Below are 16669 nucleotides of genomic sequence, written 5' to 3'. Positions count from 1 at the left end.
GCATAAAAAATGTTTAATTCACCACATTAAAACAAGTATTGCGATACTTGTTTAAAAGGGCGGACTTCATTTATACTGTGTACACATCAGGCTGCAGAAAGCTTATTTCCGAATATTACTAAGGGTTACAGTAGCACTTTACCACATTATACAGACTTAATAGGATCTTAATATGTACTATTTATTTATTGTGTGATACAATATCACACAATAGAATCATACATAGTTAATTAATTATTTCTAATACTGACATGTATATATATATATATATATATATCACCTGAATATTAAAATATGCTCGACAATTCATACATTCACAAAACATATGATAAACATCACTTTATCTTATGCATAAGTCTATACAATTATGAAATCAGACGTCTAATTATAAAAGTTTTGAAATTTGAAACTAGTTGACTTGAGATAGATGTACAAAAAGAATAAATTCTTTCTGAAAATGTGGCACTTGAACTTGTCCTCTGCTACATTTGTGAAACAGTCATTTCACTGGCATGTTAGTGCTGTATCAATCACAAATTCACAGCTGATTGCTTTTTTTCCCAACAAAGAATCATGTATGACAACTTTTAAACCGGATCATTTTTGTTCAGCTCTCCCAGCTAAAAAATAAAAGTTAAATATTTTGGAAAATACGCTTAGAAAGGAGGATTTATACCCATCACACGTCTTTACACTTGATCTGAGGTGTCCACCAGCAGTTAGCACAGCTTAACTGAAACACTGGAGACCAGGGAGAAAGCAGCGCTCGCTTGGTTTAAAGGTCACAAAATCGGCCTACAAGCATAAAGCTCATTCATTTATGTTTTGAATCTGTACAAAAAGTGTAAACCTTCTTAGGAATTGTCCTATTTGGAATGAGCTCAGCTAGACTTTTTGACTAACTAAGCTAATGACTGCTAGCTGTTGCTTTATGTTGATTAATTAACTTTGCTTAACAAATTAAAGTATATTTTACAAACTATTCCTTTAAACTTTTCCATTTTCATTCCTGATGAAGCACAAAACACTCACTTGTGAGTTACAGAAAACATATACCATTTTTTTGATAAATAAGATTGTTTTGCATTACATTTAACGTATATTCACCACTGAGAAAAAAAAATCAGCATATTCATCTGCTTGTTCTGTCACCTACATTTCTCAAATAGATCTATTTATATTAAAAGTGTGTATACATATAGAGAATCTTGGCTGTTGGTCTCTTAATCTCAAAATCTTTTTTATCCTAAAAGCTTATGCTTGCATATAAATATATGTTTGTAATAGGCAAATTCTTCCACTATTGTACACAACATCTAAAATAATGTTAAAATGTGGTGCCTTGTTATTCACGCTCATCGTGTCACAGCTATCTATTATGGAGTGGAAAAAATGACTTGTCAGACCACAGAATGACTTTCTTCTCATACTATATCATCATATATAGCACACGTCATTAGAACATGAAAATATAGTATAACCGGTAATACTAGGAGTGCATCCTCACAGAGTTGAGGAGCTTTGCTTGTAGTCGTTAAGGATGACAGAGGCATATGTCACATTTGTTGGGCTGCACAAAATCGACTCGGAAACTGGCGAACTGGGAAAGGGACTCGCTGGAGGAGCAGCAGCGCAATCTCGGAAAGGGGACGGAGGCATCAGAGCCAGAGAACCCTCCATTGCTGGTTTAACCTCAACCAAGCCCTCCTCGTTGTGAATCTGGGCGTTGTTGTACAGGTAGCCTTGAAGAAGGCCAAACTGCTCACGGTCCATCTCGTCCTCGTCTAAAGGGGAATTGGGTTCATCGTCGAACAGGTCCATGTGCAGGGGCAGAACCGGGTCCTGCTGGATGAGGTCGGCCTGGTGGTAGACGGGCATGCCGCCGCTCACGGCCTCCGGCGTGCTCATCATATGAGTGAGCTCAGGGACGTCACCAACCACCTCCGCCTCCTCCTGCAGGTGGTCCATGACGACGTGTCTGGGGATAATGGAGTTTGGCTGCAGATGCTGAGGTCTATACAGCTCCACCGACTCCACGGCGTTCATCAGGCCACAGGCGGGAATTTGGCCGTAGTGCATCATGGGGGGTGTGATGGGGGGATTGTATCTGATAAGGTCACTCTCGTCTTCCTCGGCTACATTGTACAAGGTCTTAGTGCTGAGGTCTGAGAAGTCCAGGGCTGTGTTTTGGTACGAATTAGTTAAGGGTTTGATGACAGCCATCTGATTGGAACCTGCTTCCTGTCTCTTCACATGCACTGACAGTCTGTGCCACGTGTGATCCCCTTTTGGAGGATGTCTTGCACCTGGTTCAGACCATGACACAGACTTTCCATTAGAACTATGAACAAAATAAAGATGTCTGTTACTTCACCGGAACCCACAAAGGTGGAGACACAAAAAGCAATTTCGGTTCATGTCAGAAAGAATGATCTTGTCGTTAAAAATTATGAAAAATATGAATCGTGTGTAATATTCCAGGGTATCAGCAGGTTTTTGAAGTTTTAAAAGACGGGAAGAAGACTAACCAATATTTGATTAATTAATTAACCAAAAATATCTTTTAAATAATGCGAAGGTGAACCTTGTAGGATCCCTGTAATATTAGCGATCCAACTTATCATCCTTTAGCACACAGAGATGCTTGTTTTAATTTAATTTTTATGATCAGTTCAAAGGTTAAAATGTCTGTGTAAATTGAGCACTGACCTATATCCGTCACACTTTACAACAGGTGTCCCTATGAAAGTAAGTACAGTAGACATCAGGTTCCCTTTGAGAGGGAATTACAGTAAAACCAGCATCCCTGAGGTGCCTCAGGAGCACGACTCAAAGACTCAATTAACGAACCTACCTGCTGTTTCCAGTGTTCTTCTTCCTCTTGAACATGTTGAGCAGGCTGGTGCTCCGGCAGGCAATTTTGCCGTCGCCAACATGCATGCGCACGGCATCGGATGTGGTGAACGCACTGCGCACGTTCCGCTCAGGTTTGGCAATTATGATGTACATCTTTGGGGTGAACATACAGCCCAGAGCTACAGTCACGCTGAGGCTCACGGAGAAGGACGTGGTGATGATCTTGTAGTTGCTGCCAAAGTAGATCGGCACAAACGCCAGCCATATTATGCATGTGGTGTACATGGTGAAGGCGATGTATTTGGCCTCGTTGAAATTTGCAGGGACGTTGCGGGTCTTGAAGGCATAGTAAGTGCAACTCATGATCAGCAAGCCGTTGTAGCCCAGAGGAGCCACAACACCCACGTTGCTGGTGTTGCAGATGAGGAAGACCTCTTTGATGCTGGGGTAGGATTTGATGGGTTCGGGAGGCTCCATGATGATGAGGGTGACCTCCAAGGTGAGCTGGGCACCGACCAGGATGGAGGCGATGACCAATTGAGCCCAAGCACTCATGAACCTCGGTTTCCTGGTGCATATCTTCTTCTTGCTGCCCGCCAGAATACGGGCGATGCGGTTGGTTTTGGTTACCAGCGCGGAGTAGCACATGGCGGCTGAGAGTCCGACGAGCAGCCTCTGGAGGTAGCAGGACGCCACGGTGGGACGGGCGATGAGGGTGAAGGGACACAGGTAGCCCAGGAAGATCCCTGCGAGGATGATGTAGCAGAGCTCCCGGCTTGAGGATTTGACCACAGGCGTGTCGCGGTATAGGACAAAGATGAAGGCAACAAAAGACGTGACGAGGATGCCCAGGCAGGAGAAAACCACCTGGATGATGGACTCTGGATTGCTCCACTCCAGGCAGCGCACGGGGATCGGCTCACAGCCTGAAAGGGATAAAAACATGACGATATGTAAACAAAGTAAAAAAAACACAGCTCATTAAAGTTGTTAGATTTCTGAAAACCTAGAGAAGAATTTCTAACTAAGAGGTCATTTTGAGGAGAACGAAATGGAACGGTTTTATTATGGTGACACATTCCAAATGAATCAAATACATTTCAGCCTGAGAAAATACAGAAGGTCTTAAAGTAGGTTTTTAGATCAACTATAAATAAACCCTTTTCAACTCAGCCCTGGCAGGGCCAGGCTGCAACCAGCAGAGGGGGGGGGGGGGGGGGGGCAATGCAGATGGACAAAGTAAATCTCTGCATTTTTTATCAGTCCAAATAATATCTCATTTGTTGAGGACACAATATCTAATTTATGTTGAATTATTCATTCATTGTAGGACGGATGTAAGGTTGGCACAGCACAGTTTTATTTATTTGTCTTCCCTGTGCGCCACTTTTTCTAATTTAAGTGTGTACCTAAAGGTCTTAGTATTGAAAAAATATATAATATAAATACAATATATGGAACAGCGAGAAGGCAGGATGATCGGATGAGGACAGCACCTTGTCCTTGAACAGCACTGAAGGCCTCTGAAAGTGGGCCAGACAAAGACTGGTAAGTAAAGTAGGGCTGCTGCTGGATGAAATGTGGAAGATGATGAATGGCTCTCAGGTGTCATGGGAAACCAATGGAAATAAGGACAGAACAGGTTTAAGAAAAAGTGCTGCAAAAGATCTTAGCAGGGCAAAAGGTACAGGTGGTCGGGGGGTAAAAGCTTGGATAAAACTTAACTTTCTAAATGGCCTCTAATAAGAATCCCCTCTTGTCCCTGAAAGCATCAATCGTGCAACAGAAACTATCAAACTATCAAACTACCGCTATCAATGAAGTAACCCAAATTAATCTAAATGTATGTAAAATTTGAACAAAAAACAACCTAAAGTTATGTTTTTACACGTGGGGTTAAGTGCCAGACTGATCCCTGGCTGGCCAGTCAAGTCCCATCGCCATTGTTAGGTTGCCTGGTAACTAGTGGAGCATCCAGAACCTTGCCAATAACCACACATTTATTTGTTTTACCCTGCAGTCACCGTACAGGTGAAGCAAACAGACATAACATGTCCGTTACTATGCCATAAAGGGCGTGGTCGGTAAAGCCAGGCCAGCAAAAGTCAAACTAATTGTCTAAAAGAAAACCAGCTGGAGTCACAGTGACAGCGGTGGGTAAAGAGTACAAGTCTACCTTCCAGTTCTTCGTCGGGCCACCAGCCCAGCTCACAGGCCTTGCATGTGAACTCGTCCTGGACAACCTCGTTGTCCTTGCAGGCGGTACAGATCCAGCAGCAGCTCACTTCTCCCTTTCTGATCACCTGGTTGACGAAAACAATGTAGAAACCTTTCAAGAGAGACTTTCCTACAAGCACCCATGCCTGCCATTAGTTTGTTTCAGTTTTGGGGAGTCCCACTGAATATTTAAACCTGGCGACTCATTAATGGCTTAATACTGCCATACGATGCATTAAATGAGTTAATTATGTGAAATCCATTAGCTAAAAACAAGAGAGTTGTTGTCCTAACATTTAAAGATTAGTGACTCTAAAGCTACAGGCTCAGAGGTAACGTGTATAGTGACAATTTGTCCTAAGCAGGAGGGAACGTTAAGGATTTATCCCTCACCTTGATCTCTCCTTTGGAGCAGGGCTCACTGCAGACGGAGCGGACCATGTCACTGCGGTTTATCTGCATCATTTCATCGTCCAGACTGAGAACGCCTTCGTGCCAGGAGCCGATGTTGATGTAGTCATAAACACCCGGCTGCACATGCTGGAAGTTCATTATCTCATATCTGATGGTGGATAGAAAACCACGACTTAAAGGAAGGCCTGAGTTAACAAGGTTTTACTGACGCTGAATCGATTCTTAAAGGGGAAATAATAAAGTAGAGTTTTACGGCTACAAAAACAGCATGTTGTATCAGAAGGAGATCTGTCAATACTCGTGATTAAGGGATTATTTCACTCAGTTCTAATTTGTTCTTCATGACTTCTCCTCTAGACTGCAAAAGAAAATTGATGGATGATGATTTCTATATGCTTAATTATTGTGAGTCATCTTAGAAAAGCAAACATCAGTTTTAGTGTTCCAATTTGCCAACAAATGTATTCATTTATTCATTTATTTTGCAAGGACAGATTAACATGTTCCCGGCAACAAGAGAAAACTCCTAATTAAATTTACACAACTTAGAGCAACTAATTTAGAGCACACAATATGATGTTTATTACACTTCAGGTCTGCCAAGTAGACAAACTATAAGCATAACAACTGTAATCCTGAATATTACTGTTGATTCTGAACCATGTTTGATTATTCAAATGAAACTCAGGTAAACAATCGCTATACGTCTTTTAAAAGGTATGTCGAAAAAAAGGGCGTTTCACCTCCCGGGTGAGTCTCCGTTCCCATCGAACCATATGTCCTCTCCAGAAACACCTGCGAAGGACGTCTTGAGGAGAAAGTCCAGCAGGTGGCTGCCATCGATGGGCTTCATGTTCTCACAGAGGCCGACATGCCCGGGGCACAGGACAGTGTGCATGTCATGCAGCCCGTGAGCCATGGCGTAGATGGCGTTGATGACAAAGCCCATCTTGCTGTCCTGCACGTAGTTGTCCTCCAGACTTTCGTAACCTGCCCACACACCAAGAACCGGTTAGGTCTCCTCTGCAGGACAGTTATTTAAAGGGAGGGGGCCGTACAGGAGGCGCTTCATTGCAGCAAGCGGGAGCGTGTTGGGCCGATTAGTTTCTGTGGTTGAGGTGTGTCTAGCGTGATGTAACATATTGCAAAGGAGTGATAAGGTGCTCACAGATCCTTGTGTCTTGTTATTGTTCTCCGGATGCAGACAGCGAGCGGCACAAGGCTCTGCCTCCACGGGAGACAAAATGGCTTCAAAGAAACCTCGTTACCACGGCGAGACTATCAGTCTCTGCATTCACGGGTCGGGCTTCAATCAGAGTTGCTCTGAAGTACCCCCGTGCCACTGGCCGGAGCCGAGCGCTCTCACGTGATCGGGATCCTCTGAGTGAACGAGACAGTGGTGAAGTTCAAACACACCCCATCAGTTCAGCGTAATGCAAGCTAGAAGCAGAGTAAGCAGGGTTTGTTTGTTGCCTTGTGTTAAATGTAACTTGTCAACTTAGCGTGAAGTCAAAGAGCTGCGTCATGCACTCAGATCGTGGGTGAAACCGAGGAACGGGAACGTGCGTTTGGCAGCACCTGGAGCTGGAGGTGCTCCTCTTTTACATCTTTTGCGGGAGTAAAGACAAGTTTTGTAAAATGTTTACTCAGTAGAAAGGCAACTATGGAAATTCTTTGTACTAAATAATTGTCCTTGAACATCATAAACAAATGAGTATAATCTACCATTGTATATTTGGAGCATTTCTTTATACTAATGCTAGGGAACCATATATTCACACCATTACTCAATTGCTATATTGTATAAAAAATATATTTAAAAAAGTAAATCAATGCTTTGTCACCTAAATCTCAAACTAAAAAAAGTAAAGTGACAATGTAATATCTCATGGGGATTCATACGGCGTGTGGCAGAATTAGTCACTGTAAAGGGATATATATTCAATATATTTTCATGATACTTTAATACAAAACCCCAAATTTGATATAAGTGACTGAAACTCAACGAGCAGGATTCTTGATGCACATCCCCCTTTTTTAATAATGAAAGATTGTGTTAAAGGATTGCTCAAGCTTGGCGAGCATATTCTAATTTCTATGAGCATCATCCTTTGCCGGGGTGCTTTCACCACCAAGTGATGATTGTTAAAAACCGGACGGCTGGGAAAACGAGGGCCTGTGCAGACAAACACATAAACAGTGAATTGAGTAGCAGCCGGGTGAGCGTCCGATGGGAGCTGCTGGTGATGACCTAGTTTAACAGCTCCCTGCCTTTGACGCTCGCCTCACTCACCGAGCTGCGCGAGCTTCAGTCATGACGCAGGTGTCGAGATGTCACCATGTCAACATGCAAGCAATTCTAGTCTGCTTTTCAAACTCAGTTGGCCGCGAGACAAACTGCACTTTCTCGGTCCGAATCTGAATAAAACGGCAACACGACGTCTCTAAAATACAGGTCATCTGTTACAATACGGCTTCGCGAGTTCTGTGGCCACATGCAACTAAAGCTGGATCAGCCAGTTACCATCTCACTGAAATGTTATTGGGCTGTTTGGTACGACTTGTCACAAAGGGAGAGCGGATCAATTGTTCGGCTCTGCAGTGTAAGAAAAAACTCATTAAAACATCCCAATAGCTTCATATATTAGAGGTTTACTGAGATTAATAGTACCTTTAGAGAGAAAACGGAATATAAACTGACAACCCAAATAATGGGATTACATCTTAATATCAGTCAACCTCTACGTATATTGCAAAAGTGAGGAGCGTTATGATTCCATTCAGAGGGAGTCACTCACCGTCTTGGAGTTCTAAACCCAAAAAATAAATAAAAATATAAAAACAATGGAAGTCACTATTAGAAGTAAGAAGTAACTCTGTCTATCTCCACTTATGAGGCAAAACAAGTATTTTAACAACTTTAACATCAAGATATGATGCTTTGTAGGAATGAATACAAGCTTGATGTATTTACATAGTAGAGAAGAGAGGCTCTATTAATGTGCAAACGCTGCAAAGGAATAAATGATTAAAATAACGGCAGAAAGTGAAGTGCAATGGCAAAAAACAATTCACTTGAAGAATCTGGTAGAGCTGCCAATCAAAAATAATACAATGTTTGCATGCATTTTAAAAAAATAGCATTGTGCAAAAATATGTTTTGAAAACATGCTTGTTGAGCATTGTTTCAATAAACCTTTTATTTTAGTTCATTTGAAAAAGAAAAATAATTTAATTTACCTAGATCATCATCCTCTGTGAAGCCAAGTGTCACAGAAATGAACAATATGAAAAAAAAGATGTGTTATTGGGTTTGACTCTGAGGGAATTCTGCCCTCTGGCAGTTTAATTCATAATTTAAGAACGTGCTCCAGTTTACGGAGCCTTTTGGTTCGGTCCTCTGGGCCATTGCACACATCAGAACAGTTCAAATAGACAAGCTGATGTGCACGCTGGGGTCCAAATGTAAACCAGAAATCCTGCAGCAAACATCACAATTGCCTGGCTAATTCTTTAGCTACCTGAGCAGTTTCGCACGTAGTTCAGGTTCTCAAGCGGGTGTCCGGGGAGGCGGCACTGGAAGCGGTATTGCCAGAACTCGGGGAACCACGGGTTGCGGGTGTTGGCGTTGAGCTTGAGCTTGAGGAAGTAGTCATCAAAGGAGGAGACCTCGTCAGACTGCAGCTTCACAGTGAGGCCGCCCACGGCCTCCTGTTCGTATCCCTCCACCACCTCGACCCGGTCGGCCCAGCCGTCACTGCGGGGAGAGCAACACACTGCAAATAGGGCTACCGGGCCCAGTTTGTGCCTCGCAAGCCTCAGGGAGGAACATGGCTAAACTTCTGAAAAGAAACTGATGACCTTAGAAGGTCATTTGCATTTAATTTTCTGAAGAGAATTGAAGTTTAGTGTTGGCTGAGAGATCCGCAAGATTGGTTAAATAAGGTGGGAAAAAAGCATAGAAATGACTAATTTTTGAAAGGTTTGAAGTTTTCCTTGCTGTCATTATCAGTATGTGTTCATTTATATTTATATTCCGCTCTTAATATTTGCACTCCTACCGTTTTATAACAACCGATGAACAACAATTTCTCGCAAGATAAAGAAAGTCACAGCTATTTTTTTTTAGGTAAAATAGCGTGAATCTTGGGCATGTATAAGTCACAAAAAGAGCTTCTATCAGACCATGGAAGCTCTGGGAGTCTCTGAGGGTGTTTGAAGCCACATGCAGCCTCACTAACAAGCCACACAATAAATCCTGGAGAAACCTCTGACTGGCTTCCTGCTGAGGTGCGTGGAGCGCTGCCTGAACTCTAAAAACCAGGAAAACGTCGCCCCATTCTTCTGACACAGTCACAAGTCTGGTGAGAGATCACAGCTTAGTAGTGGAGCGGCACAATCTGCCCCAGAGAGAAACACGTTCCACACACACTCATAGCGTGTATTTATAGTTATCATGCTTGTCTATTTGAATCATTGAATCCTCTCACAATAAAGTGCTTGCATACGATGAAAAATCAATAAAAACCTCCCTTCATTTGAGTTGAAGAAAACCTTTTTTTCCATGAGGGATAAACAACGATGTGGAATGCAGCAATAACACTAAATAGAATTAAACGCAGAACCCAAATATAATAATCACGTATGAAATGGCAATCTTCTTATGAGTACTCATATATGTATACTGTCAGTAAATACATGTATATTTAAATATATATATATATATATATATATATACGTACTGTATATATATATATATACGTACATGTATTTACTGATGGACTGTTCTATCCAGTTGCACAACATGAAGACGATGAAAACATGAGAAACTCTGTTGAACCTGCAATGTAATCTTAGCTACTTTGCAAACAAATGAATAATTTTCCAACTAATTTCATCCCAGCGTTGCTCAGTGAACTTTGTGGGTTTGACTGAAATATCTCAACAACAATTTGTTAGGAATTTCCATGAAAGTTAGCAAGAACATTAACGATCTGTAGACGCTGGTGATGTTTTTATTGTATGTAGATTTGTATTTATTTGTTTAGAATGTCAACGCTAACCTAGCTCTAGAGGCATAGTTAACTCAAATTCTGCTTCACATGCTTTTTCACCCTAAAAGTAAGCAAACACATTTGAGTCGAAAACAACAAATCTTTGTATTCAAAACAGAATCATTCTCGGATACGGCGTGCTGCACAAAATACACACCACCTTTGAGCAACAATATCAGTTACCAGCCTTCAAAAAGTCCCATTTGTCCAAAAGCCAAAGCCAACAGAAAGGTTTGGCTTGGCAGGCACTTCAAGAACAAACTGACAATGGCTGTCCAGTGCGACCGTATCCACGGTACCTGGCCATCTGCTTCTCAGCAGCACACTCCCTCCTGTCCAGCTCTCTGAGCGCCAAAACACACACACACACACACATACACACACGTCTTCAATTTGAGGGAAGGGGACATTATTGCGAGAGATTATTGAAGGGAGTTGCTCACTATTCATGTCTACTGAATTGGGAAGACTTGGTGACAATATTCAAAGCAAAACAGATTATCAACTGAGTCAACCGCACAGGAGCACACGACTGAATTGAACCGAATGAACCCGATGATCGATTGAGTGACTTGTGAGGCGTTTGTGTTTGTGTGAGAAAATCGCCTTTCTTTCATCCCGCACACAGCAGAAGACGGGTGGCTGATGACCAGCACCTCGGGCAGAACTGCATGTGTTCACTTACTGCGTTGTACTAAAAAACATCCCCTTGACCCAGAAAAAAAAACACCCCCCCCCCCCTCCATCAAACTCCTCTCTTCCGTGGCAGCAGAGTGAATTCAAGTGGAAGGGGTGAGAGCAAGTTTAAAGTCTCTTTTCTTCCTCCATGCATTTTATCATTTGGGTTGTGGGGGAGGTTTCTTGAATCACTCTCATCAGCCTTTGTGAATAAAGTAGCTGGGAATTAATGAGCCGCTCTCGGTAAATGAGCCCCAGCATTTATAGTCGGCTATTTCAGGTGCTGCAGTTACTCTTGACGGGGCTTGAGGGGAGCTGAGACTCCACAAAGAGGTAACGTGCTGATACGAGCTTTGATGTTCGCTGCTCCTCAAACCCTGGCGTGTGCTGGAGGTGCTGTCCCATATTAGCCCACCCCGCCTGTGATCTGACAGGGAGAGCCTGCTGCGTGGATGCATTATTCATTACTCAGCCTGACTCCAAGCTTCTTCTGCTTTCAGAGGAACTCTAATCCCAGAAGGAAAAAAAGAACAATTTGCTTGCTTGTGAACTTTGTGTATAGCATCCATCCGTGTTGTCCTCACAGGATATTTGCGTAATTTTAATGGAAAATGCAAAGTGCCACTATTATGTTATATATTATGCTGTTTTACAATCAAAAACGTTTGACAGCACATCAGTGAGGGCTACCAGGATGGCTTTTAAGGTGATTACAGCCATTGTCAAGTGCTCAATTTCCAAGGTCAAGAATGAACCTTCAATGTCAAAACTGAACGAAATGTCCTTAAAGCTCAGAAAAAAACACCACATGATGGGATTCAAAGCTCTACGACAGCTACTAAGTGGACCTAGATTTATTAGAATGTCAACTACAATTATCTCCACTATCGGCACACATGGTATTAACCCATGTGGCAGAGCTGGTCCTTTGTTTTAGTTTTTGCACAGAAATGATTTTCATCACAATCTTGTTTGAAAACCTTTCAATTCCAAACAACAACAACAACAACAACAACGCTGACAGACCTTCCAATTAGGAGGAACTCTCCGGCTACTCCGAGCCGCCTCATGGCCATGAGGAGCCCTCGGACCGTCATGCCTTCACAGAAGCAAACCACCACTCTGGCTTTGGGCAGACGCTCTCGCAGCTTCCTCAGCAGCCGGTCGAAGTGCTTCTCCTCGGCGTTGCTGTAGATCTTGTCAGAGTGGGCGACGCAGAGGCCGTCCTGTGAGGCGAGCTCCTTGAACACCTCCATCCCACTCTCACCGTAGTTACCTGAGGAAGACGTATTCAGGTTCCAGATTGTTAAAGGCGTTGAACATGGTCTCTTTTTTTGGACTCAATCAGAATCAGAGGCATCTATTGCCACATAGAGTTTGACTTGATGAATTGGTGCAATATAATAATAACATAGAATACAATAAGATGAAGTGAAATGTAAAAATATCTTTTAGATGTTAAGATGGCTTACTGTGACAAATATCTGTTCCTATAGATTTTTAGTGGTCTGGTGTGTCCCCAGATTTATTTCAATGGAATCAAGAGCAGCACAACCAGAAACCAGTGAAAACAGTGACCTCAACAGCAGCAATCAAGAATGAAGGGAGTACTCTCACAATTTAATTATTTAGGCTGGATTCTTACTGATTGGGATTGGCTTGGATTTGTATCATCTCTTATTGTGCTCAGTGCTTAATTTATAATATTTGACATGCTTTTTCTTAGTATATGAAATGCTAATATTAATCAAAATGTGTTGTATAGCAGGCAAAAGATTTGATTTTTCAAACAAGTGACGACAATTTGTGGAAAGAGGACATTTCAGCCTGAACTGTTACACAACTTAACTGTTATACAAAATAGAACAATATATATTGTTATGCAAATCCAGGTCACATCAAGGGCTGCAACTTGTCATTAGTTTTTTCATGCATTCATTGGTTTGTCTATTCAACGTAAAAAAAATACTGAATTTTGCATCTATAACATGCAATTGTTCTCCACTTTGATGCATAAAAGGACCTCTTCAAACCAGTGGTTCTCAATAAAGGAACTCCAGAAATGTATTTAAAATCCTTTTAAAAAATAGTTTATAGGGGGTACATTACTAACAAAGGGTTGAGAACCACTGGTCTAAACAATAGAGGGAATATCAGGTAGATGAGCCGCACAAAAGAGGTCACGACTGTTTGCAGCCCCCTGCTGTTAAAACATTGGTCTGCATTGATTAAATCAGTGATGAACTAGCAGAGGCGTCTGTGAGCTCCTGCCTCTGTGCTGAAACAAGTGAAGATGGACTGTCTGGTCTTTCATTTCCTTCTTGCAGGACATAACTCCACAAAGACTGTTGATTCTTTAAAAGCGCAGGTTCCTAAAATGGCAGCATTTCGTTCGCTCGACCTGCTAACGGCGCAGGCAACGCTAACCGTGCAAACTGCAGCGCAAAGGCTGGCAGAGCTGACCGGGTCCACCTGAGGAGGAGCTGGTGTGCAGACAGTTACAAGATACACAGTAACACATGCACTAAAATTACAATCAGAGAGAGAACACACCCACACACACAGAATGAGAGCAACATACATCTCTGCTCAGATTGATATTTCTCAATTATATCTTTACATCGCAAAGTAAGTTGTCTCTCTGCTCAGATTGATATTTCTCAATTATATCTTTACATCGCAAAGTAAGTTGTTCGCTGCTATCTTAATCAACAGAATATTATATCAGTTCATTTAAAAAGGGGTGCGGCTTTTGATTTTACACCTAAAGTTTAGGTTACTTGACTGCTGTGTGGTGTTACTCTGCATGGGAAAACCAATTGAATAACATCCCCTGTGTTTCTGGAGAAAGTACAAAGCTACAGAGTTGCATCGTGGGTAATGTGGGAGTGAATGTTTTCGTAGCTTGACCCTGACACTTAAAGTTAGGATTACTTTTGCTGCTTCTGTTTGGGCAATGCTTATTTCATCCGTCCCTGGTGGGTCCCCCGACTCTTATGTAGGGGCCATACCAAATGCAATGTGTCTTACCCTCTGTGTGCACTGCGGACACGTAGGTCCAGTTGTACCGTTTGACGATATCCAGGAGGGCCCTGGCCTGAAGGGTGTCTGAGGGCACCACCCGGAGGAAGTACTTAAACAACGTCTTGTCGCTGAGGTCGATACTGGTTGCGGAATACGCAATCTGCGGGATGTTGAACAGCTGCAGGAGGTTCTGGACTTGAATTGCGACGGAGCTGGATCCGGGCCCGATGACCCCCGCGATGGGCTTCTTGGTTGACGGCGGCTGACTGGAGGGAACCCCCTCGATGCACCACCTGGAGCCGTCCTCGTCGTCCCGGATGGAGATGAGAGAGTCTCTTATGAACTCGATGCTCTGCTCCAGGGCCACCGAAGAATGCCAGCAGGAGTCCCTGATTTCACAGCCCAGGGTGATGTTGGGCAACAGGTTCGGGTCCGAGTTAATCCGATCCAAGGCGTGGAACATGGCCTCCACCCTTTGGATGCCGTACTGCTCGCGGACCTCTCCGCATTTCCTCTCCGCCACCTTCTCAGCGGAGGGCTGGTGGTGAACGGAGAAGAGGGCACCGATTATGATATCCCCGTCCATCCTGGCCACCAGGCGAGAGGCCGAGCTGGGCACCGCTGACCTCTCATACTTGCCTTCAGACAACACCAACGCCTCACACAGTACAATGCTTATGGCTGTCAGGTAAATCATATTCGACATTGTGCCACAGCCGCTGAATGTAGAATCATGTCCACTTTGCCATAATGGAGGTCCATCAATCCACGTTTGGATAAAATGGAAATGAACTCGGCTGCTTCTCGTTCACATTGTCGACCTGTGAGACGGGGAGCAATAATTCACGTTTTTCACAAATGTGAGGAAGAGCAGATCAGCCTCCATATCAACAGCTTCTCAGATTTGACCTACTAAATGCTTTTCTTTGTAATCTGCTCTGACCATCTTTGTGTTTTAGACTGTTGGTAGTAAACAAAACAAGTCTATTAATGTTTTTTTTTATTCAAATGTTCCTATGCTCTGACTTGCATTAACAAAAAACTCAGGATAATAAAAATTCATAATAGTGAAAATAGTCCATTCCTGTGGCTTATCTAATTGTTGTTTCACTGGACAACAACAACACACACACACACACACTCACAAATAATAAAATGTTAGTCACAACTCCTTTCCTCTTGAATCAAAAATAATTAATAAGGCAAAGTTATTTGAGTCACGTTGTATTAAAGTATGCTGTGATGTACATGGTGCAACGTTAAGCAATTGATATCAGGGATTAGACGTGCCAAGCCTTACATTTAGGACTAGATCTCAGGGGTAAAAAGTTATCTATTAGGAACATTTCAGTTTCAGGACCACAGACAGCTGCCTGCACTTCTCAGCTGATTTAATTCGTGCAACCTGTTATATTTCAAGCTGCGACTTCAACTTTTACCCCTGAAAGCATCGCACAAGGACACTGTGATATTCCATCATTTGATTCATTCTCCCACCCTCTGACGGTGGCTCCTCAGTTGCAGCTACAGCCTGAGTCACATTTTCAACATCGTCACCTGCCCACCAACATGCATCTCAATTAAAGGGTGAAGCTTCATTAATGAAGCAGAGAGAAGCGGAGAAAACCCTCCCGAATTAAGTCAAGTGTCCGCAAAGCCCGTAATGGCATGACGTTACCTACCTGCAGCAGGCGGTTCTGGGCACAGCGCGTCTGTTTCTCCTCTGAAGCAGCCAGACTGGACTCTTCTGCCGAGAAAACACTGTGGCACTGAGTCTCTCTCTCTCTCTCTCCTTCTCCCCTCTGAATATGAGGTGCCCCCTTCTTCTCCTCCCTGCATCTTGAAAGCGGGTCACACTCACTGCAGTGCCCCTGATTTAGAGCCACAATCTTTCCACGTCAGACAATGTGACACCGATTAATGGCTTTTTTTCTGCAAGAGCACATGTTGGGGAAATATGGCCGTTTAATGGAGATGAGGAATATCAAAATAAAAGATATTTATAACAAATATATGTGAGGTAGAGGGTATTTATTATCCTCATGAAAACTGTCAAGAGACTGGCAAAACCACGTAATAAGAACCACTGCGTCGTGGCTGTCAATGATAGAGACGTGATGCGCTTCCAGTTCGCATTGAACATGTTTTGCTCTGCCCCCGTGTGGCTGATCACAGGCACTGCACCTGCGCCATGATTTTAAAATAAAAAATGTATTTTTCAGAAATCCTATTGTTGTTTGGTCACCAGATAAGATGGAATGACAATAATGATATTGTTGCTGCTGCTGGGTAGTTTTAAATCGTATTAGAAATTCAAATTGAAAAAAGGAAGATATTTAGAGGACATTTTTGTACAATCCAAGATGCTAAACTAGGTTCAAGCAAAAAAATTGTTCCCATAAAATAAATATTGTTCATAGAGATAC

At 42.7% G+C, this 16669-nt stretch overlaps 1 protein-coding gene across 4 annotated transcripts; it reads right to left on the bottom strand.

Moving 5' to 3' along the window:
* On the bottom strand, positions 1 to 16399 carry grm1b (glutamate receptor, metabotropic 1b). 4 transcript variants are annotated; one of them, XM_037486751.2, is made up of 12 exons: positions 15926 to 16399; positions 14250 to 15064; positions 12246 to 12495; positions 9009 to 9244; positions 8728 to 8742; positions 8286 to 8297; positions 6231 to 6477; positions 5467 to 5635; positions 5033 to 5159; positions 2855 to 3782; positions 2710 to 2740; positions 2287 to 2341 (listed from the first exon to the last, which is right to left on the bottom strand). In XM_037486751.2, the coding sequence occupies exons 2-11, from the start codon at positions 14947 to 14949 to the stop codon at positions 2719 to 2721; spliced, it is 2706 nt and encodes a 901-aa protein (XP_037342648.1). In that variant the 5' UTR covers positions 14950 to 15064; positions 15926 to 16399; the 3' UTR covers positions 2287 to 2341; positions 2710 to 2718. The 4 variants fall into 4 exon arrangements, with proteins under 4 accessions (XP_037342645.2, XP_037342646.2, XP_037342647.1 ...); XM_037486748.2 differs by lacking the exon at positions 2710 to 2740 and having other exon boundaries at positions 1 to 2341; positions 15926 to 16314; XM_037486750.2 differs by lacking the exon at positions 2710 to 2740 and having other exon boundaries at positions 2053 to 2306; positions 15926 to 16381.
* Positions 16400 to 16669: the final 270 nt, after the last annotated feature.

This window comes from Pungitius pungitius, chromosome 14 (genome assembly GCF_949316345.1).
Source record: "Pungitius pungitius chromosome 14, fPunPun2.1, whole genome shotgun sequence".
Classification (NCBI taxonomy): domain Eukaryota; kingdom Metazoa; phylum Chordata; class Actinopteri; order Perciformes; family Gasterosteidae; genus Pungitius; species Pungitius pungitius.
The sequence above is the reverse complement of the archived record's forward strand: the minus strand, read 5'-3'. Positions and strand labels throughout refer to the sequence as shown.